The following is a 21,577-nucleotide window of genomic DNA, read 5'->3' on the forward strand; positions in this document are numbered from 1 at the left end:
CGGCATCGCCGACACCGCCCAATGGGAGGTATTGACGCAAAGTGGGCGGGGCAGATAAGGTGACGCCCCGCCCCTCCCTTTGGGGGCGGGAAGCGCCGAGGCGGCGGCGCCGCCATTTTGTGCTGAAGCTGCCTCAGGATGGAGTCGAAACCCGAACCGGAGCTGCCCGCCGCCCGCCGAGCCTGCCGACTCACCGCCCCGCCACGGAGCGCCGCTCCACGCACCCCTCCGCACCGCTGGCAGCGCTGAACAGCCTCATGGAGCACAGCGGACGCGAACGCGCCGGCCCCGGCTTGGGATGGGCCCGACTGGGCCTGGCCGGGGCCTGGCCGAAGCTGGCGGCGCCCAGCGCGGCGCCCGCCGGCGGCTCGTCCCAGGCGAGCCCGCCCTTCTCGTGGCTGCGCGTGGTGTCGCAGCTGCTGTCGCCGCTACCCGCCCTCCTGCAGCGGCTGCTGCCCGGCGCCGCGCTCAGCTCCGCGCTGTGCCCCGCCAAGGCACCGCCGCCGCTGGTGCTGCTGCCCAAGGCGGACACCGGACTGGACTGGACCGAGGAGAAACTCCCGGAGAAGCGGCCGGAGCCGCCGGCGGGGCTGTGGGGAGCAGGGCTGGGGAGGAACAGCCTGGGAGCCCTTCCCATGGATTGGTACGTGCTGCTGGGCTTGGAGCAGGGCAAGAGCCACCTGCCGCAGCCGCTGCGAGCCGAGGGCTTGCCCGAGGTTGAATTCCTGCGCAGCAAGCGCCTGGCGTTCCTCCAGCGCTGGCATCTGCCCGTGCCCGACCCCGACCACGGCTACCACAGCCTGGAGGAGGAGCAGCAGCAGCAGACCAGGGGTGTCTGCCTGGAAATCGGGGAGCAGCGCGGTAATAACGGGGATTTAGAGCAGCCTGAGGATGCGGGGATTCAGCCCGGAGGGGTCCCCGAGGAGCCGGAGGGGCTCCGGGGTGCGGCTGAGGATGGGGAAGCCTTGGCTGAAGAGGAACGTGAGGACTCGGAAACAGAGCAAGACTTCCCGATATCCACCAGACCTGTCTGTGCGAATAAATTAATCGATTATATCATCGGGGGAGTATCCAGCGGCGAGGAGAGTGAGGGTGAGGAAGACTGGGATGATGGTGATGATGATGATGATGAAGATGATGATGACGGGTTTGACAGCGAAGAGCTGCCCTCCGACTCAGACGCCGGCAGCCAGGACGGGGAGAGGCTTCATCTGTGGAACTCCTTCTACAGCTTGGATCCCTACAACCCTCAGAACTTCACGGCCACCATCCAAACGTCTTCCAGCGAGCCGGGAAAGGGAATGTCGGACATGGAGGAGGAGGAGGAGGAGGAGGAGGAAGGCTCATGGGCAGAGTCCTCTGAGGGCTCGCCTAGTTCCGATGAGGACGAGTGGGACTGCGAGAGCGTGGATGAGGCGGAGAGCTTGAAACTTTGGAACTCGTTCTGTAGCTCGGACGATCCCTATAACCCTTTAAACTTCACGGCGGCTTTTCAGCCCGCGGAGAAAAAAGGGACGCCGGCTTTGCCAGGGGCGGAGAGGGCGAGCTGTGCCCCCTCGGAGCATTCCGGCGTGTGCAGGGTACGGCTGGAAAAACACAACTGCGGCAGCGCCGAGCTGGGCCAGAGCAGCGAGAAAACTGCCAGCTCCAAGCGGAAAAAGGTACGGATTTTATTCATATTTTTTTATTTTTATGTTTTGGGATTATTGAGAAAGCGCTGTGCCAAGTGGGGGTGAGGTCAGCGTTCCATATGTGCTGATAATTTCCTTGGAATGCTGAACCTCATCTTTGGCACGTGATGGGAAATTCTGATTCTCCTGCCGAAACTCGCTGACAACAATATTTTTATTTTTTTTTTCTCTAGATTCAAAAGTTCTCTTTCCGTTTTGAGTTGTAATTTCCTTTCTGTTTCTTTTGTGGTTTCGACGTCAGAGAAACTCCAGGCCTGGGGTGGAAATTTTTCCCTGAAAAACTCCAGAGTTGTGAGGAATTTCCCTGAAAATCACCAGTTTCTGTTCAAAGGAAGTTGTTTAGGACCTGAAACCGAAAATTTTTTTAGGATTTTTTTATAACCTAGGTGTTATATTTGTTATAACCCAGCTTGTTCAGTGATCTGGAGTAAATTTGGGTTCCCATATAAAATATCCCATTTCCGTTTAAGATACTATTAAATATTAAAATATTCAATTATGCTAATAAAAATAATAATAATAATAATAATAATAATAATAATAATAATAATAATAATAATAATAATAATAATAATATATAACGTGTACTAAATATCTAGTATATTATAAATATAACAATATCTTAAAATTATATAATATATTATAAATATAGAATATATTCTAAATATAATAATATATTAATATTATATATAAATGTTATATAAATATAATATTTATAATTACGGGTTTGCTATTTATGGGATAGTTATTTATAGGAAGGATGTAATCAAAAACTGGACTTTTGAGCCTAAACAGAGTAATTTTAATAATAATAGTAATAATAACAATAATAATAATAATTATAAGTGTATTATAATATATAATAATATATTACAAATATACACCATAAATATAATAAAATAGTAATATAATATATTAATATATTATAACTATAGTAAAATATTAATACTATACATTAATATGATGCAAATATTTATATTCTAATTATGGGCTTGCTGTTTATGGAATAGTTATTTATAGGAAGGATGTAATCAAAAACGACTTTTGAGCCTAAACAGAGTAATTTTAATAATCATAGTAGTAATAATAATAATAACAACAATAATAATATGTAATATAATATATTAATATGTATATTATATATTATAAATATAATGAAATATTAATATTCTATATTAATATGATGTAAATATTTATATTATAATTATGGGCCTGCTGTTTATGGGATAGTTATTTATAGGAAGGATGTAATCAAAAACTGGACTTTTGAGCCTAAACAGAGTAATTTTAATAATAATAATAATAATAACAATAATAATATGTAATATAATATATTAATATATATTATATATTATAAATATAATGAAATGTTAATATTCTGTATTAATATGATGCAAATATTTATATTATAATTATGGCAAATATTTATATTATAATTACGGGTTTGCTGTTTATGGGATAGTTATTTATAGGAAGGATGTAATCAAAAACTGGACTTTTGAGCCTAAACAGAGTAATTTTAAGAGTAATAATAATAATAATAATAATAGTATTATAATATATATTAATTAATTTCGAGCGGCAGGGCTGCGGTTACAGCAGGAATTTTTACCTCAGGAGCTGTGATGAAAGAAGGGCTGGGTGGCTGCAATATCCCGAGTGATGTCAGAGCCGCGGGAATTGCGGCTCCGACTGATGTAAAAAAGCTGCAAGGTGGGCACGGGCTGATGAAACAACTCCTGAAAATCTCCTGCAGGAAGCACTCACATTCCTGAGGAGTTTTGGGGAAAAAATTCCCAAAAATTCCAGCGGGTTTTGTTCCCAAAGCCAGCAGAGCTGGGGGTGTTGGTGCCGCTTTGGGCTCAGCGGGGTGAGGGCTCCTGGTGCTTTTTGGGGAGCTGGGAATTCCTGAAATCCTCCCCTGCTGGTTTTTGGGGTCACCTCTGCATCCTGTCCATGCACAGAACACCCCTGGGACAGTGGGAAATGTCCCTCGTGGAATGGGGTCACCCCAAACCCTTCTGGAATTCCAGATTTTCCTGTTGGAGCACCAAAACCATCCTCGTTGTGCTGATAAATCATAGAAATTGAGCAGCTGGTTTTTTTGGGTTTTTTTTACATTTCCATGTTTTTTTCCTGTTTCTATATATATATTTTATATTATTATATTCCTGTTTATATATATATATATATATATATATAAATATTTGTGCCTTGGGACAATGGGAAATGTCCCTCATGGAATGGGATCACCCCAAACCTTTCTGGAATTCCACATTTTCCTGTTTGGAATCTCATTGCTGCACCAAAACCATCCTCATTGTGCTGATAAATCCAAGAATGGAGCAAAATTTTTTTTTACATTTTTTCCTGTTTCTATAAATATTTGTCCTTTTGGGACAGTAGGAAATATTCCTCATGAAATGGGATCACCCCAAACCTTTCTGGAATTCCAGATTTTCCTGTTTGGGATCTCCTTGCAGCACCAAAACCATCCTCGTTGTGCTGATAAATCCTAGGAAAGGAGCAAATTTTTTTTTTACATTTGTTCCTGTTTCTAGAAATATTTGTGCCTTGTGACACTTTTTGTGTGTATATTTTTAATAGGATTCCAAGAAGGATTGTGCCACTTTTTGTGTGTATATTTTAAATTTCATTACACAAACTCCAATTCCAATAGGAATTGTGACAGTTTTGGTGTGGTGTGTATATTTTTAATTAATTTCATTATGTGAACCCCACTCCTTAGGATTCCAAGAGGGATTGTGACACTTTTTATGTATATTTTAAATTTCATTACATAAACTCCACCCCTAGAATTCCACGAGGGATTTTGAGTTTTGTGTGTATATTTTTAATAGGATTCCAAGAGGAATTATGACACTTTTTGTGTGTATATTTTAAATTTCATGACACAAACTCCACCCCTAAAATTCCAGGAGGGATTTTGAGTTTTGTGTGTATATTTTTAATAGGATTCCAGGAGGGATTGTGACACTTTTTGTGTATATTTTTAATTTCATGACACAAACTCCACCCCTGGAATTCCAGGAAAGATTGTGAATTTTGTGTGTATATTTTTAATGTCATTACACAATTACCCTAACCTTGGAATTGTAGGAGGGATTGTGACACTTTTTTGTGTATATTTTTAATTTCATGACACAAACTCCAATTCCAATAGGAATTGTGACAGTTTTGGTGTGGTGTGTATAATTTTAATTAATTTCATTATGTGAACTCCACCCCTAGAATTCCACGAGGGATTTTGAGTTTTGTGTGTGTACTTTTAATAGGATTCCAAGAGGAATTGTGACACTTTTTATGTATATTTTTAATAGGATTCCAAGACAGATTGTGACACTTTTTGTGTATATTTTAAATTTCTTTACACAAACTCCACCCCTAGAATTCCAGGAAAGATTGTGAATTTTGGTGTGTATATTTTTAATTTCATTACACAATTATCCTAACCCTAACCTTGGAATTGTAGGAGGGATTGTGACACTTTTTGTGTATATATTTTTAATTTCATGACACAAACTCCACCCCTAGAATTCCAGGAAGGATTGTGAGTTTTTGTGTGTATATTTTTAATTTCATGACACAAACTCCGCCCCTGGAATTCCAGGAAGGACTGTGAGTTTTGTGGGTGTGTTTTTACCCCAGGACTGGTTGTTCCGGTCACGTTGGGCTGAGTGTTGTCCCCTGTTCCTGCTTATCTCATGGTGACTCACTGGGCTCTTGACTCAACAAAACCCTCCTGGTTTTTCCTTTTTTGGCTTAGGAAATCCTCAGCAATCCCCAAAATCCCAGCAGGGACCCCACAAATCCCATCAGGGACCCCAAAAATCCCATCAGGGACCCCAAAATCCCATCAGGGATCCCAAAATCCCATCAGGGATCCCACAGTCCCATCAGGGACCTCAAAAATTCCATCAGGGACCCCAGAAATCCCATCAGGGACTCCAAAAATGCCATCAGGGATCCCAAAATCCCATCAGGGACCCCAAAATCCCATCAGGGACCCCAAAATTCCATCAGGGATCCCAAAATTTCATCAGGGACCCCAAAAATCCCATCAAGGATCCCAAAATTCCAGTGGTGACCCCACAATCCCATCAGGGACCCAGCAGTCCCACACATACTTTAATAATATTCTGTTTATTTTGACTATATTGTAAAACCATATTTGAAATCCATTTTAATCCATATTTTATTTATTTTTATTTATTTTTATCTATTTTTTTACCGACTTTCCAGCCTGACCTTGGACACTCCCAGGTCTGGAGCAGCCACAGCTCCTCTGGCAGTTCCACCATTGCAATCCCAGTCAGGAATCCCTTCCCAATACTGCTGAAAACAAATTCCCAATCTTTTCACCACTCAACACCTTTGACTCAAACCATTCCAAACCTGAATTTGCTGAGAGTTGCCTTGTGTTTGCAGGTGACATTCCAGGAGGAGGTGACAGAGTATTACATCAGCAGTGAGGAAGACCTGAAAGGGCCTCATAGTCTATTTATTGTTATAGTATTTTAAAGCCATATTTTATTTATTTTTATCTATTTTTTTATATTTTTTATCCATTCTTCAGCCTGACCTTGGATACTCCCAGGATGGAGCAGCCACAGCTCCTGTGGCACTTCCACCATTCCAATCCCAGTCAGGAATCCCTTTCCAATACTGAGAAAAAATTCCCAATCTTTTCACCACTCAACAGCTTCACCTTAAACCCCAAAAACCACCACTTTAAACTTCCATTTGCTGAGAATTCCTGAGTGAATCCCTTCTTTTTTGCAGGTGACATTCCATTAAAAACTGGTGTATGATGGAGTATTACATAAGCAGCGAGAAGGACCAGAAAGGACCTCATAGTCTATTTTTGTATTATTTTCTAGCCATATTTTTATTCCATATTTTACTTATGTTTATCTATTTTTTTTCTAGTTTTTATCCATTGTTCAGCCTGACCTTGGACACTCCCAGGTTTGGAGCAGCCACAGTTCCGCCATTGCAATCCCAGTCAGGAATCCCTTCCCAATCTTTTCACCACTCAACAAACTGACCCTAAAACACAAACCCACCCCTTTCAACCTGCATTTGCTGAGAATTTCCTTGTTTTTACAGGTGACATTCCAGGAGGAAGTAACAGAATATTACATCAGCAGCGAGGAGGATCGCCGGGGGCCCTGGGAGGAGCTGGCCCGCGATGGCTGCCGCTTCCAGAGGCGCATCCAGGAGACCGAGCAGGCCATTGCCTTCTGCCTGAGCCCCCAGCACAGGCTGAGGGTGCTGCAGAGGCTCCAGCAGCCCCCATCCCACAGGACTGACCCCTTCTAGAACCTTCCACCCCCTCCAATTCACCTCAGCCATCCATTCGTCAAATCTCAACCACACCTGGCAGCTGCGTGTGTTGAAATGGGGGAGAAAAATGAGATTTTTTTTCTTTTCTTACCCTCTGTTTTGATATTGAGAAATTGCTTTGATAACCTTGGAGTTCCCTTGATGTGGGAACCCTGGAGTTCCCTTGAGATGGGGTGCTCTAATTGCATTCCTGTTAATTATAATTAGCACTTGACATACACACAACCAGACTGCTTGGGGTTCAATCCATTCCCAAAAAATTGCATTTTCCTTGGGAAGTGTGGGGTTTGTTCCTTTGGATTTTTGCACTTTGGAAAACAAAAACAAAAAAAAAACCACAAGCTGCATGTGTTGAAATGGGGGAGAAAAATCAGATTTTTTTTTTCTTTTTTTCCCCCCTGGTTTGATATTGAGAAATTTTGATAACCTTGGAAGCTCCCTTGAGATTGGGAGCCCCAATCCCACAGGACTGACCCCTTCTAGAACCTTCCACCCCCTCCAATTCACCTCAGCCATCCATTCGTCAAATCACAACCACACCTGGCAGCTGCATGTGTTGATATGGGGGAGAAAAATCAGATTTTTTTTATTTTTACCCCCCTGATTTAATATTGAGAAATTGTTTTGATAACCTTGGAGTTCCCTCGAGATTGGAGTGCTCTAATTGCATTCCTGTTAATTATAATTAGCACTTGACATACACACAACCAGACTGCTTGGGGTTCAATCCATTCCCAAAAAATTGCATTTTCCTTGGGAAGTGTGGGTTCTGTTCCTTTGGATTTTGCACTTTGGAAAACAAAAACAAAAAAAAAAAAACCCACAAGCTGCATGTGTTGAAATGGGGGAGAAAAATGAGATTTTTTTTTTTAATTTTTTTTTTCCCCCCATGGTTTGATATTGAGAAATTTTGATAACCTTGGAGCTCCCTTGAGATTGGGAGCCCCAGTCCCACAGGACTGACCCCTTCTAGAACCTTCCACCCCCTCCAATTCACCTCACCCATCCATTCGTCAAATCTCAACCACACCTGGCAGCTGCATGTGTTGAAATGGGGGAGAAAAATCAGATTTTTTTTTTATTTTTACCCCATGTTTTGATATTGAGAAATTTTGATAACCTTGGAGTTCCCTTGATGTGGGAACCCTGGAGTTCCCTTGAGATTGGGTGCTCTAATTGCATTCCTGTTAATTATAATTAGTACTTGACATACACACAACCAGACTGCTTGGGGGTTCAATCCATTCCCAAAAAATTGCCTTTTCCTTGGGGTTTGTTCCTTTGGATTTTTGCACTTTGGAAAACAAAAACAAAAAAAACCCCACAAGCTGCATGTGTTGAAATGGGGGAGAAAAATCAGATTTTTTTTTAATTTTTTTCTTCCCCTAGTTTAATATTGAGAAATTTTGATAACCTTGGAGTTCCCTTGAGATTGGGTGCTCTAATTGCATTCCTGTTAATTATAATTAGCACTTGACATACACACAACCAGACTGCTTGGGGTTCAATCCATTCCCAAAAAATTGCATTTTCCTTGGGAAGTGTGGGTTCTGTTCCTTTGGATTTTTGCACTTTGGAAAACAAAAACAAAAAAAAACCACAAGCTGCATGTGTTGAAATGGGGGAGAAAAATCAGATTTTTTTTTTAATTTTTACCCCCTGGTTTGATATTGAGAAATTTTGATAACCTTGGAGTTCCCTTGAGATGAGGTGCTCTAATTGCATTCCTGTTAATTATAATTAGCACTTGACATACACACAACCAGACTGCTTGGGGTTCAATCCATTCCCAAAAAATTGCATTTTCCTTGGGAAGTGTGGGGTTTGTTCCTTTGGATTTTTGCACTTTGGAAAAACAAAAAAAAAAAACACAAAAAAAAACAAAGCAAAACCTATTTTGAAGGAAATATTTATGGGAATTGCAGTTTTGATTTCAAATTCCCTGAGGGATCTGCAGCTGAGGGGGTTTTATTTTTGTGTTTCTCCATTTTCTCCACAAGCCTCATTTTTAAAAATTCCTTCATTTAAAAGATTTTTCCCATTTTTTTGCTTGAAATAATTCATTTTTAAAAATTCCTTACTTTAAGGGATTTTTTCCCATTTTTTTGTTTTTTTGCTTGGAGTAATCCATTTTTAAAAATTCCTTCCTTTAAAAGATTTTTTCCTTTTTTTTTTTGCTTGGAATAATCCATTTTAAAAAATTCCTTTAAGGGATTTTCCCCATTTTTTTTGTTTGGAATAATCCATTTTTAAAAATTCCTTCCTTTAAGGGATTTTTCCCATTTTTTTGCTTGAAATAATCCATTTTTAAAAATTCCTTCCTTTAAGGGATTTTTCCCATTTTTTTGTTTTTTTTGCTTGGAATAATCCATTTGTAAAAATTCCTTCCTTTAAGGGATTTTTCCCATTTTTTTGCTTGGAATAATCCATTTTTAAAAATTCCTTCCTTTAAGGGATTTTTCCCATTTTTTTGCTTTGAATAACCCATTTTTTAAAAATTCCTTCCTTTAAAAGATTTTTTCCCATTTTTTTGTTTTGCTTGAAATAATCCATTTTTAAAAATTCCTTCCTTTAAAGGATTTTTCCCATTTTTTTGCTTGGAATAATCCATTTTAAAAATTCCTTACTTTAAGGGATTTTTTCCCATTTTTTTGCTTGAAATAATTCATTTTAAAAATTCCTTCCTTTAAGGGATTTTTTCCCATTTTTTTGCTTGGAATAATCCATTTTAAAAATTCCTTCCTTTAAGAGATTTTTTCCCATTTTTTGTTTTTTTGCTTGGAATAATCCATTTTTAAAAATTCCTTCCTTTAAGGGATTTTCCCCATTTTTTTGCTTGGAATAATCCATTTTTAAAAATTCCTTCCATTAAGAGATTTTTTCCCATTTTTTTGTTTTTTTGTTTGAAATAATCCATTTTCAAAAATTCCTTCCTTTAAGGGATTTTTCCCATTTTTTTGCTTGAAATAATCCAATATTTGAGTTTTTCTGGAGCTTTTTGAGGTTTGAATATTTCCAACCAAGCTTTGATTTCAATAATTCTCTTTTCCAGGATTATTCCAAAGGATTTTGGCTGCTTATCCAACAAATTTCTTGATTTTTAGAGCAAAAAAATTCCTCATCCCAATTAATAATTAAAATTTAACGAGGCTGTGGAGGATGCTTGAATTTAGGGAGCAAAATTCCGGAATTATTTAATGAATCTTTGCTGTAATTTTGCTTTGGGAGAGGGATTGAAGTGAATTTTTATATCCAATCTGCTTATCCTGATAATTTTCTTGAATTTAAGGAAAATTATCTTGAATTTAAAGAAATTTAAAAGGCAAAAAATTCTGATTTTCATTATCAAAAATCAGTAATAAATAATTTGTGTCTGCCAATGGGTACAAAACTGATTAAAGCTAGAGGATAAATTATAATATATTTTCTTTACCAAATGTAAATTATTCTGGCCAGCTGAACAAATAATGGATTTTGGAGCCCTGGAGCTTTGTGCAATCAAGGGAAATTTTCCCATTTTTATTAGGGAAAATAAAATAAAAATGGGAAAATTTCCATTGTTTGCACAAAGTTGGGTCAATAAATCCATTATTTGTTCAGCTGGCCAGAATAATTTCCATTTGGTACAAGAAAAACTTTATTATAAATTTATCCTTAGTTTTAATCCAGTTTTTAATTTGGAAGAAAATTATTTATTCCTGCTTTATCCTAATTGAAAATCCCAGAATTTTTGGATTTTTCCTTTATTTTTTTGCAGGAAATGCTTCTTTAAATTAAAAAATCCCTTTTTTTTTTTTTTGTGGTGCAATTAGAAAATTCAGGAGATTAATTAAATTACAGCTGTGTTAATTCAAATTCCAATTTTTGCCATCCTAAAAATTGGATTTTTTCCCTCAAAAAACAAAATTTATAAATTTCTCAAATCCTGAAGAATCCACTTGGAATTTTTGAATTTTTTTTGAGGATTTTACTCACATTGAATTTGCTTTTTAAAAACCAATGAAAATTGGAAATTCCAAGAAAAAAAATTTGAATTTCTGATCATTCCAAGGCAAACACACAACAAGAATTTTCCCATGGATCTCCCAATTGGTTTTTCCTTTGGATCTCCCAATTTTTGGGAATTTTTTTTTGGATTTTTTGGGATTTTGGTGCTTCAGTTCTTTATGGACAACTCGAATTTCTTGGTGCTCAGGAAAAACCTTGGGAATCCAAAAATGCTTGGAAAAATTGGAATTTCATGAAAAAACCTGAAAAGGTTTCAAATTCCAAAGGATCCAAACCTTGGAAAAAATTAAATTTTTTAATCTAAATCCCCATGGATGAATTTTTCCCCATTCCTCCAACCTCATTTTTTCCATCAGAAAATTGAATTTAATTACCACCAAACCCCTCAAAATTCCATTTTTTCCCTCTAAAATTCCTTAAAAAAAAAAATAAATGGGAAGCAAAACTTGGGAGGGAATTAAATCAAAACTGTGATCTTGCAGATTTTTATTTTTGTATCGTTTTTTGGGGGGGAAAAAAAAAAAGTTTGGATTTGGCTTTCTATGGATTTTCTTTGGTTTGTGGCTGCTTTGTTGGGTTTTTTCTACCTAAAAAAAAAAAGAAAAAAATTCTATTTCTGTACATAAGAAAACTCTTCAGGACTAATCTGTGTGTTGTAATAAAGAGATTTGCAAGATAAAATTGGGGGAAATGTGGGGGAAAATTCAATTTTGGGTTGGGATTTTTTGGGTTTTAGGGCAGGGAATTCCTGACAGGAGCTGGGAATTTATCCCAAAATTGGGCTGGAGGAATAAATTGGATTTTTTCCAGGGATTCCCAAAGGATGGGATGAAGAATTTTGGGATGAAGAATTTTTGGGATTTAATTTTGGGCTCTGAGTGGGTTTAACCCAGGGTTTGTTCTGATTATTTTGGAGGGGATAAAGGGATTGAAATTAGGGAAAAAAATGAAATTAGGAAAAAATTATTGGAGCTGCCCTTGGGATAAAAGCTTTGCCTCCTTTTCCTTTTCCTTTTCCTTTTCCTTTCCTTTCCTTTCCTTTCCTTTCCTTTCCTTTCCTTTCCTTTCCTTTCCTTTCCTTTCCTTTCCTTTCCTTTCCTTTCCTTTCCTTTCCTTTCCTTTCCTTTCCTTTCCTTTCCTTTCCTTTCCTTTCCTTTCCTTTCCTTTCCTTTCCTTTCCTTTCCTTTCCTTTCCTTTCCTTTCCTTTCCCCCTTTTTCCTTCTTTTCCCTTTTCTTTCCCCTTTTTCCTTCCTCTTTTCTTTCTCCCATTTCCCTTTTCTTTCCCCATTTTTCCTTTTCTTTTCCCCTTTTCCTTCTCCTTTTCCATCTCCCTTTCCCCCTTTTTCCTTCCCCTTTTCTTTTCCCCCTTTTTCCTTTTCTTTCCCTCTTTTTCCTTCCCTTTTATCTTTTCTCCTTTCCCCTTTTTCCTTCTCCTTTTCCCTTTTTCCTTCTCCTTTTCCCTTTCTCATTCTCCTTTTCCCTTTCCCCTTTTCTCTTTTCTTTCCCCTTTTTCCTTTCCCCCTTTTTCCTTTTCCCCTTTTTCCTTTCCCCTTTTCCCTTTTCCATTTTCTTTCCCCTTTTTTCCTTCTCACTTTCCCTTTCTCCTTTTTCCTTCCCCTTTTCTTTCTCCCATTTCCCTTTTCCCCTTTTTCCTTTTCTTTCCCTCTTTTTCCTTCCCTTTTATCTTTTCTCCTTTCCCCTTTTTCCTTCTCCTTTTCCCTTTCTCATTCTCCTTTTCCCTTTCCCCTTTTCCCTTTTCTTTCCCTCTTTTTCCTTTCCCCTTTTCCCTTTCCTTTCCCCTTTTTCCTTCCCCTTTTCTTTTCCCCTTTTTCCTTCTCCTTTTCCCTTTCCCCTTTTCCCTTTTCTTTCCCCTTTTTCCTTTCCCCTTTTTCCTTTTATTTCCCTCTTTTTCCTTTCCTTTCTCCTTTCCCCTTTCCCCTTTTTCCTTTTCTTCCCCCTTTCTCCTTTCCCCCATTTTTCCTATCCTTTTCCCATTTTCCCATCCTTTCTCCTTTTTCCTTTCCCATCCCTGCTCCTCCCTCCCCGTCCCACCAAAACGCTCCCCAGGGTCACTGACTCAGTGCCAGCTGTGCCCTCTGAGCGTGCCAGGCAGCTCCCTGGCTCTGGCCCGTTGGCACGGTGGGGTCTGTGCCCGGCAGGACTTTGGGGTTCAGCTCCTGCTCCTTCCTGGGGTGATTCAGGTTGGGTTTGGGTGGAACGAGGAGCTGGCAAAGAGAGGAAAGCAGATCCAGATGGAAAAACATTGGCAGAGCTGCGAGGAAGATTCCAGATGCCAGGGGCACCCCTGCAGTGCCAGGGACACATCCAGGGACACACTAGGAATGCCAGGGGCACATCTGGAATACCAGACACAGCCCTGGAGTGCCAGGGATACCCTAGAGTGCCAGGGACACACCTGGAATGCCAGGGACACACTTGGAGTGCCAGGGTCACACCTGCCGTGCCAGGGACACATCTGGAATGCCAGGGGCACACTTGGAGTGCCAGGGTCACACCTGCCGTGCCAGGGACACATCTGGAATGCCAGGGACACACCTGGAGTGCCAGGGACACATCTGGAATGCCAGGGGCACACTTGGAGTGCCAAGGACACACCTGCAGTGCCAGGGACACACCTGTGGTGCCAGGGACACACCCACGGTCACACCTGCAGTGCCAGGGGCACACCCGGGGCACCAGGGGCACACCTGGAGTGCCAGGGGCACATCTGGAATACCAGAGACAGCCCTGGAGTGCCAGGGACACACCTCGAGTGCCAAGGACACACCTGTGGTGCCAGGGACACCTTTGCCATGCCAGGGATGCACCTCGAGTTTCAGGGTCATACCTGCAGTGCCAGGGGCACACCCAGAGTGCCAGGGACACACCCAGGGGCACACTTGCAATGCCAGGGGCACACCTGTGGCACCAGGGACACACCCAGGGACACCCCTGCAGTGCCAGGGACACACCTGTGGTGCCAGGAATACACCCACGGTCACACCTGCAGTGCCAGGGACACACCTGGAGCACCAGGGGCACACCTGCAGTGCCAGGGGCACACCCAGGGGCACACCTGCAGTGCCAGGGGCACACCTGGAATGCCAGGGGCACACCCGGGGCACCAGGGGCACACCTGGAGTGCCAGGGGCACATCTGGAATACCCGAGACAGCCCTGCAGTGCCAGGGACACACCTCGAGTGCCAAGGACACACCTGTGGTGCCAGGGACACCTTTGCCGTGCCAGGGATGCACCTCGAGTTTCAGGGTCATACCTGCAGTGCCAGGGGCACACCCGGAGTGCCAGGAATCCACCCAGGGACACACTTGCAATGCCAGGGGCACACCTGTGGTGCCAGGGACACACCTGCAATGCCAGGGATACACCCAGGGACACCCCTGCAGTGCCAGGGGCACACCCACGGTCACACCTGCGGTGCCAGGGACACACTTGTGATGCCAGGGACACGCCTGGAGTGCCAGGGTCATACCCAGGGTCACACCTGCAGTGCCAGGGACACGCAGGTGATGCCACCCTGGCACAGAATCCCCACAGAACCCACGCCCGCTCCATGCCCGGAGGTGCCCAAGGGACACCTGGAACCCCCCGGGACACCGGAATTGTCCCTTCCGTCCCTGAATCCTCAAATCCTCCCCATCTGGGCACTCCGCGATGCCAGCGCCGAGGGGACACCTTGGGGACAGTGCCAGCCCCGCGTCCCTCGCTCCCAGCCCGTTCCCGGCTTTTTTATTTTCCCGGGAATGTTTTGGCCAGAAGGGGGCGCCAGAACCGTGCGGGCCGCGCCACCGGCGCCGAGGCCACCGCGCCCTCCGGGGTTGTCCCCAAGGTGCCATCACCCCCTTGAGGTTGCAATTGCCACCGTCCCCTCTGAGATTGTCCCCGAGGCCACCTAAGGTTGTCCCCAAAGAGCCACCGCCCCCTCTAAGGCTGTCCCCAAAGTGTCACCGCGCCCAGTGAGGTTGTCCCCGAATTGCCACCGCCTCCTCTGAGGTTGTCCCCAATTGCCACCGTCCCCTCTAAGGTTGTCCCCGAGTTGCCACCGCTCTCTCTCTGAGGTTGTCCCTAAGGTGTCACCTCTTAGGTGGTCCCCGAGGTGTCACCGCCCCCTCTGGGGTTGTCCCCAAAGTGCCACCACCCTCTTGAGGTTGTCCCTAAAGTGTCACCGCCCCCTTTGTGGTTGTCCCCAAGGTGCCACCACCCCCTTGAGGTTGCAATTGCCACCGTCCCCTCTGAGATTGTCCCCGAGGCCACCTAAGGTTGTCCCCAATTGCCACCGCCTCCTCTGAGGTTGTCCCTAAAGTGCCACCTCCCCCTCTGAGGCTGTCCCTAAACTGTCACGGCCCCCTATTAGGTTGTCCCCAAGGTGCCACCACCGCCTTGAGGTTGCAATTGCCACCGTCCCCTCTGAGATTGTCCTCTAGGCCACCTAAGGTTGTCCCCAAGGTGTCACCGCCCCCTCTGAGGTTGTCCCCAATTGCCACCGTCCCCTCTAAGGTTGTCCCCGAGTTGCCACCGCTCTCTCTCTGAGGTTGTCCCTAAAGTGTCACCTCTTAGGTGGTCCCCGAGGTGTCACTGTCCCCTCTAAGGTTGTCCCCAAAGAGCCCCCGCCCCCTTCTGAGGCTGTCCCTAAATTGTCACGGCCCCCTCTGAGGTTGTCCCTAAAGTGCCACTGCCCCCTCTAAGGTTGTCCCCAAGGTGTCACCACCCCTTTGAGGTTGCAATTGCCACCGTCCCCTCTGAGATTGTCCCCGAGTTGCCACCGCTCTCTCTGAGGTTGTCCCTAAAGTGTCACCACCCCCTCTGAGGTTGTCCCCAAGGTGCCACCGCCCCCTCCATCCTCTGGATGAGTTTTGGGACAGGAAAATCCAGGGCGGGAGCAGCAGCCGCCCCTTGGCGCGGGGCAGGGCCCGGTTCTGTGACATTCCTGGAGCCTGAGCCACCGCAGCCAGCAGGAAATGTCCCCGGCCGGGCTCTGTGTCACCCGGCCGGGCTCGGTGTCACCCGGCCGGGTCACCGCGGGCTCGGTGTCCTCCCTGCCGGGGTGACAGCGCTGTCCCCTCGCCGCACACCCCTTGTCCTTCCCTCCCTTTGGTCCCAGCGTGGTTTGGAGGCTGGGGATGGTGGGGAGGAGGTGACAGCTGGTGGCTTCTCCTTGGGGACATCGGGGCCGGCAGGGAAGGAAAAAGGAAAAGGAAAATTGGAAAGGAAAGGAAAACTGAAAAAGAAAAAGGAAAGAAAAAGGGAAGGGAAGGAAAATGGGAAGGAAAATGGGAAGGAAAAGGAAAAGGAAAAGGAAAAGGAAACGGAAAAGGAAAAGGAAAAGGAAAAGGAAAAGGAAAAGGAAAAGGAAAAAGAGGAAAAGGAGAAGGAGAAGGAGAAGGAGAAGGAGAAGGAGAAGGAGAAGGAGAAGGAGAAGGAGAAGGAGAAGGAGAAGGAGAAGGAGAAGGAGAAGGAGAAGGAGAAGGAGAAGGAGAAGGAGAAGGAGAAGGGAAAGGAAAGGAAAGGAAAGGAAAGGAAAGGAAAGGAAAGGAAAGGAAAGGAAAGGAAAGGAAAGGAAAGGAAAGGAAAAGAAAGGAAAGGAAAGGAAAGGAAAGGAAAGGAAAGGAAAGGAAAGGAAAGGAAAGGAAAGGAAAGGAAAGGAAAGGAAAGGAAAGGAAAGGAAAGGAAAGGAAAGGAAAGGAGGAGGAGAAAGGCAAAAGGAAAGGATGAGAGGGAAAAGGAAAATCAGGGAATGAAAGGGGAAAAGGAAAATCCTCATCCCCCAAACCAGCATCCCTGTCCAAGGCCATGCATCTTCCCACAGGACACATTCCCTCTCACCCCGCTGTCCCCTTCCTGTCCCTGGTGTCCCCAAGGCTTTGTTATCCCAGGAAAAGGCAGCAAATCCGCCTGGTTTGGGAGGGGATGGGATCTGGGAGCCACCACAGCCCTGAACCAGCTCCGGCCTCAGCTCCTGGTTTGTTTCCCTCAATCCCAGATCCCTGCACTTCTCTGTCTTGTTCCTTCTTTGGGGGAAAAATGAGAAATTTGGGGCAATCATGGATGGATGTGGGTGGGAGTTTGGGATTGGCATTGGGAACATGGCAGAGTCACCCATGGAAATCCAGATACTGGAAATCCATCCCTGGAAATGTCCAGGACAGAGCTTGGATTAACCTGGGACATGGAAATGTCCCTGCCCTTGGCACTGGATGAGCTTTAAGGTCTCTCCCAACCCAAACCAGTCTGGGATTGCATGGAAACAAAAACCTGTGCTGGTGTTCCCAGGTTCCTCTGGAATGGAGCTTTTCCAGGTGAAACAATTGGAATAAAGCTTTTCCAGGTGAAACAATGCCCAGGAAATTGAACTTTTCCAGGTGAAAAAATTGGAATAGAGATTTTCCAAGCGAAACAATGCCCAGGAAATTGAACTTTTCCAGGTGAAACAGTGCCCAGGGAATGGAGATTTTCCGGGTGAAACAATGCCCAGAAAAATTGAACTTTTCCAGGTGAAAAGGTGAACTTTTCCAGGTGAAACAATGCTCAGGGAATTGAGCTTTTCCTGGAAAACAATGCCCATGGAATTAAGTTTTCCAGGTGAAATAATGCCCAGGAAATTGAACTTTTCCAGGTGAAACAATTCCCAGGGAATTGAGTTTTTCCAGGTGAAACAATGCTCAGGGAATGGAGATTTTTTGGGTGAAACAATGCCCAGAAAAATTGAACTTTTCCAGGTGAAAAGGTGAACTTTTGCAGGTGAAACAATGCTCAGGGAATTGAGCTTTTCCTGGTGAGACAATGCCCATGGAATGGAGTTTTCCTGGTGAAGCAGTGCCCAGGGAATTGAGCTTTTCCAGGTGAAACTATGCCCAGGAAATTGAACTTTTCCAGGTGAAACAATGCCCAGGGAATTGAGTTTTCCAGGTGAAACAATGTTCAGGAAATGGAACTTTTCCAGGTGAAAAAATTGGAATAGAGATTTTCCAGGTGAAACTATGCCCAGGAAATTGAACTTTTCCAGGTGAAACAATGCCCAGGGAATTGAGTTTTTCCAGGTGAAACAATGCTCAGGGAATGGAGATTTTTTGGGTGAAACAATGCCCAGAAAAATTGAACTTTTCCAGGTGAAAAGGTGAACTTTTGCAGGTGAAACAATGCTCAGGGAATTGAGCTTTTCCTGGTGAAAAAGTGCCCATGGAATTAAGTTTTCCAGGTGAAAAAATGCCCAGGGAATTGAGTTTTCCAGGTGAATCAGTACCCAGGAAATTGAACTTTTCCAGGTAAAACAATGTTCAGGAAATGGAACTTTTCCAGGTGAAAAAATTGGAATAAAGCTTTTCCAGGTGAAACAATGCCCATGGAATGGAGATTTTCCAGGTGAAACAATGCCCAGGTAATTGAACTTTTCCAGGTGAAACAATGCCCAGGGAATTGAGTTTTCCAGGTGAAACAATGTTCAGGAAATGGAACTTTTCCAGGTGAAAAAATTGGAATAAAACTTTTCCAGGTGAAACAATGCTCAGGGAATGGAGATTTTCTGGGTGAAACAATGCCCAGAAAAATTGAACTTTTCCAGGTGAAAAAATTGGAATAAAGCTTTTCCAGGTGAAACAATGCCCAGGAAATTGAAGGTTTCCAGGTGAAACAATGCCCGTGGAATGGAGTTTTCCAGGTGAAACAATGCTCAGGGAATGGAGATTTTTTGGGTGAAACAATGCCCAGAAAAATTGAACTTTTCCAGGTGAAAAGGTGAACTTTTCCAGGTGAAACAATGCTCAGGGAATTGAGCTTTTCCTGGTGAGACAATGCTCAGGGAATGGAGATTTTCTGGCTGAAACAATGCCCAGAAAAATTGAACTTTTCCAGGTGAAAAGATGAACTTTTCCAGGTGAAACAATGCTCAGGGAATTGAGCTTTTCCTGGTGAAAAAGTGCCCATGGAATGAAGTTTTCCAGGTGAAATAATGCCCAGGGAATGGAGTTTTCCTGGTGAAGCAGTGCCCAGGAAATGGAACTTTTCCAGGTGAAACAATGCCCAGGGAATTGAGTTTTCCAGGTGAAACAATGTTCAGGAAATGGAACTTTTCCAGGTGAAAAAATGGAATAAAGCTTTTCCAGGTGAAACAATGCTCAGGGAATTGAGCTTTTCCTGGTGAGACAATGCCCATGGAATTGAGTTTTTCCAGGTGAAACAATGCTCAGGGAATGGAGATTTTTTGGGTGAAACAATGCCCAGAAAAATTGAACTTTTCCAGGTGAAAAGGTGAACTTTTCCAGGTGAAACAATGCTCGGGGAATTGAGCTTTTCCTGGTGAGACAATGCCCATGGAATGAAGTTTTCCTGGTGAATCAGTGCCCAGGAAATGGAACTTTTCCAGGTGAAACAATTCCCAGGGAATTGAGCTTTTCCTGGTGAAAAAGTGCCCATGGAATGAAGTTTTCCAGGTGAAATAATGCCCAGGGAATGGAGTTTTCCTGGTGAAGCAGTGCCCACGAAATTGAACTTTTCCAGGTGAAACAATGTTCAGGAAATGGAACTTTTCCAGGTGAAAAAATTGGAATAAAGCTTTTCCAGGTGAAACAATGCTCAGGGAATAGAGATTTTCTGGGTGAAACAATGCCCAGAAAAATTGAACTTTTCCAGGTGAAAAGGTGAACTTTTCCAGGTGAAACAATGCTCAGGGAATTGAGCTTTTCCTGGTGAGGCAATGCCCCTGGAATGGAGTTTTCCTGGTGAATCAGTGCCCAGGAAATGGAACTTTTCCAGGTGAAACAATTCCCAGGGAATTGAGCTTTTCCAGGTGAAACAATGCCCAGGGAATTGAGCTTTTCCAGGTGAAACAATGCCCAGGAAATTGAGTTTTTCCAGGTGAAACAATGCTCAGGGAATGGAGATTTTTTGGGTGAAACAATGCCCAGAAAAATTGAACTTTTCCAGGTGAAAAGGTGAACTTTTCCAGGTGAAACAATGCTCAGGGAATTGAGCTTTTCCTGGTGAAATAATGCCCAGGGAATTGAGTTTTCCAGGTGAAATAATGCCCAGGGAATTGAGTTTTCCAAGTGAATCAGTGCCCAGGAAATTGAACTTTTCCAGGTGAAACAATGCCCATGGAATTGAGTTTTTCCAGGTGAAACAATGCCCAGGGAATTGAGCTTTTCCAGGTGAAACAGCGCCCCTGGAATGGAGTTTTCCTGGTGAATCAGTGCCCAGGAAATGGAACTTTTCCAGGTGAAACAGTGCCCAGGGAATTGAGCTTTTCCAGGTGAAACAATGCCCATGGAATGGAGTTTTCCTGGTGAATCAGTGCCCACGAAATGGAACTTTTCCAGGTGAAACAATTCCCAGGGAATTGAGCTTTTCCAGGTGAAACAATGCCCCTGGAATGGAGTTTTCCTGCTGAAGCAGTGCCCAGGACGGTGGCAGCGCCCGGTGCCGTCAGCTGCTCTCCCAAAGGCACCGACCAGACGTGTTTTTCTCCCCCAGCCGTTCAAAGAACACCAGGAAAAGCTTTCGGGGAACTGGTTTCCCCAAATCCCAGCTCTGATGTGGGGACTGAGCAGGAAAAACCCCAAAACGCTTCAGCAGCCGTGGTGGTGCTCAAACATTATTCAGCTCGATTTTTGGAAGTCTCTTCCAACTTTAATAACCCTAAAATCCCTTCTCTGAGAACCAGGGAGTTTTTGGGAAGCGCTAAATTTATTTTTTTTTCCTTCTTTTCCACCTCTGGGGCCTCTCCCGAGCCAGCATCTCCCTGCTGGTGCCACGAGCAGCTTCACAAAGGCGCAAAGCTGAGGCGGGAGGGCAAATTGGCTCCTTCAAGCAGCGGCCCAGGTGCCTCCCAGACCCCACCTTTGGCCTTGAAAGACTTTTAATTGAGGGCTGCGAGAGCAAAGCCCCGGTGGGCAGCCCCGGGAGCGCCGCAGATAATCATCACGGTGCCCTACATTCGGCTTGGCTGCGACATCAGACGGGCCCGCAAGAATCCGACATTGCTCCAAACGAGCAGGAGAGGGAAGTAACCACTCCGTAATTACTCACCTCGAGTTAATGGGTGGTAATTACAGCGAGCAGGCACTGGAGGAAGCAGCGACGAGCTGGCCCTGGAGAGTCACGGGGAGTGCGCACCCCCGCGGCTCCGAAGGGGTTAAACTCCATGGGTTTGGCCGGGAATTTTTTTTTTTTTTTTTTTTTCGCTTTTCCCCTCCCTGCCGGGTTATTCAGAGCAAACAGAGCCGGGCCGGTGGTGGAAGAAGGGCTGAGCTGAGCCTTTGCTCCCGGGGCCAGCCCGGGACTCGCTGCCCGGCGCTGCCCGGGTGAGGGCGGGCGCTGTCCGTGCCCCCCGTGCCCCCCGTGCCACCCCCATGGGGGATGACATCGACTGGCTGGACCTGCCGGGCAGGTGGACCTACGGCGTCTGTGGGGACGGCAGGATCTTCTTCATCAAGTACGGTCCTGCCAGGGCTGGGGAGGGGGCTCTGCTGGGGCTGGGGGTGCGGGCTGAGTGATCCG

The 21,577-nt window shown here is 44.4% G+C and overlaps 1 protein-coding gene across 1 annotated transcript; it reads left to right on the forward strand.

Annotated features, from left to right (window-relative positions):
• The first annotated feature begins 38 nt into the window (after positions 1-38).
• Positions 39-7,676, forward strand: PPP1R15B (protein phosphatase 1 regulatory subunit 15B). Its single transcript, XM_074528292.1, has 2 exons — positions 39-1,661; positions 6,822-7,676. The coding sequence occupies exons 1-2, from the start codon at positions 258-260 to the stop codon at positions 7,032-7,034; spliced, it is 1,617 nt and encodes a 538-aa protein (XP_074384393.1). The 5' UTR covers positions 39-257; the 3' UTR covers positions 7,035-7,676.
• Positions 7,677-21,577: the final 13,901 nt, after the last annotated feature.

Source organism: Zonotrichia albicollis, chromosome 28, assembly GCF_047830755.1.
Source record: "Zonotrichia albicollis isolate bZonAlb1 chromosome 28, bZonAlb1.hap1, whole genome shotgun sequence".
NCBI classification, from domain to species: domain Eukaryota; kingdom Metazoa; phylum Chordata; class Aves; order Passeriformes; family Passerellidae; genus Zonotrichia; species Zonotrichia albicollis.

Bases quoted from the DNA above. Each gene is read 5' to 3' on its own strand.
- PPP1R15B (XM_074528292.1), top strand. From the start codon at position 258: ATGGAGCACAGCGGACGCGAACGCGCCGGCCCCGGCTTGGGATGGGCC. The intron at 1,662-6,821 runs GTACGGATTTTA...TTGTTTTTACAG, and splicing joins CCAGCTCCAAGCGGAAAAAG to GTGACATTCCAGGAGGAAGT.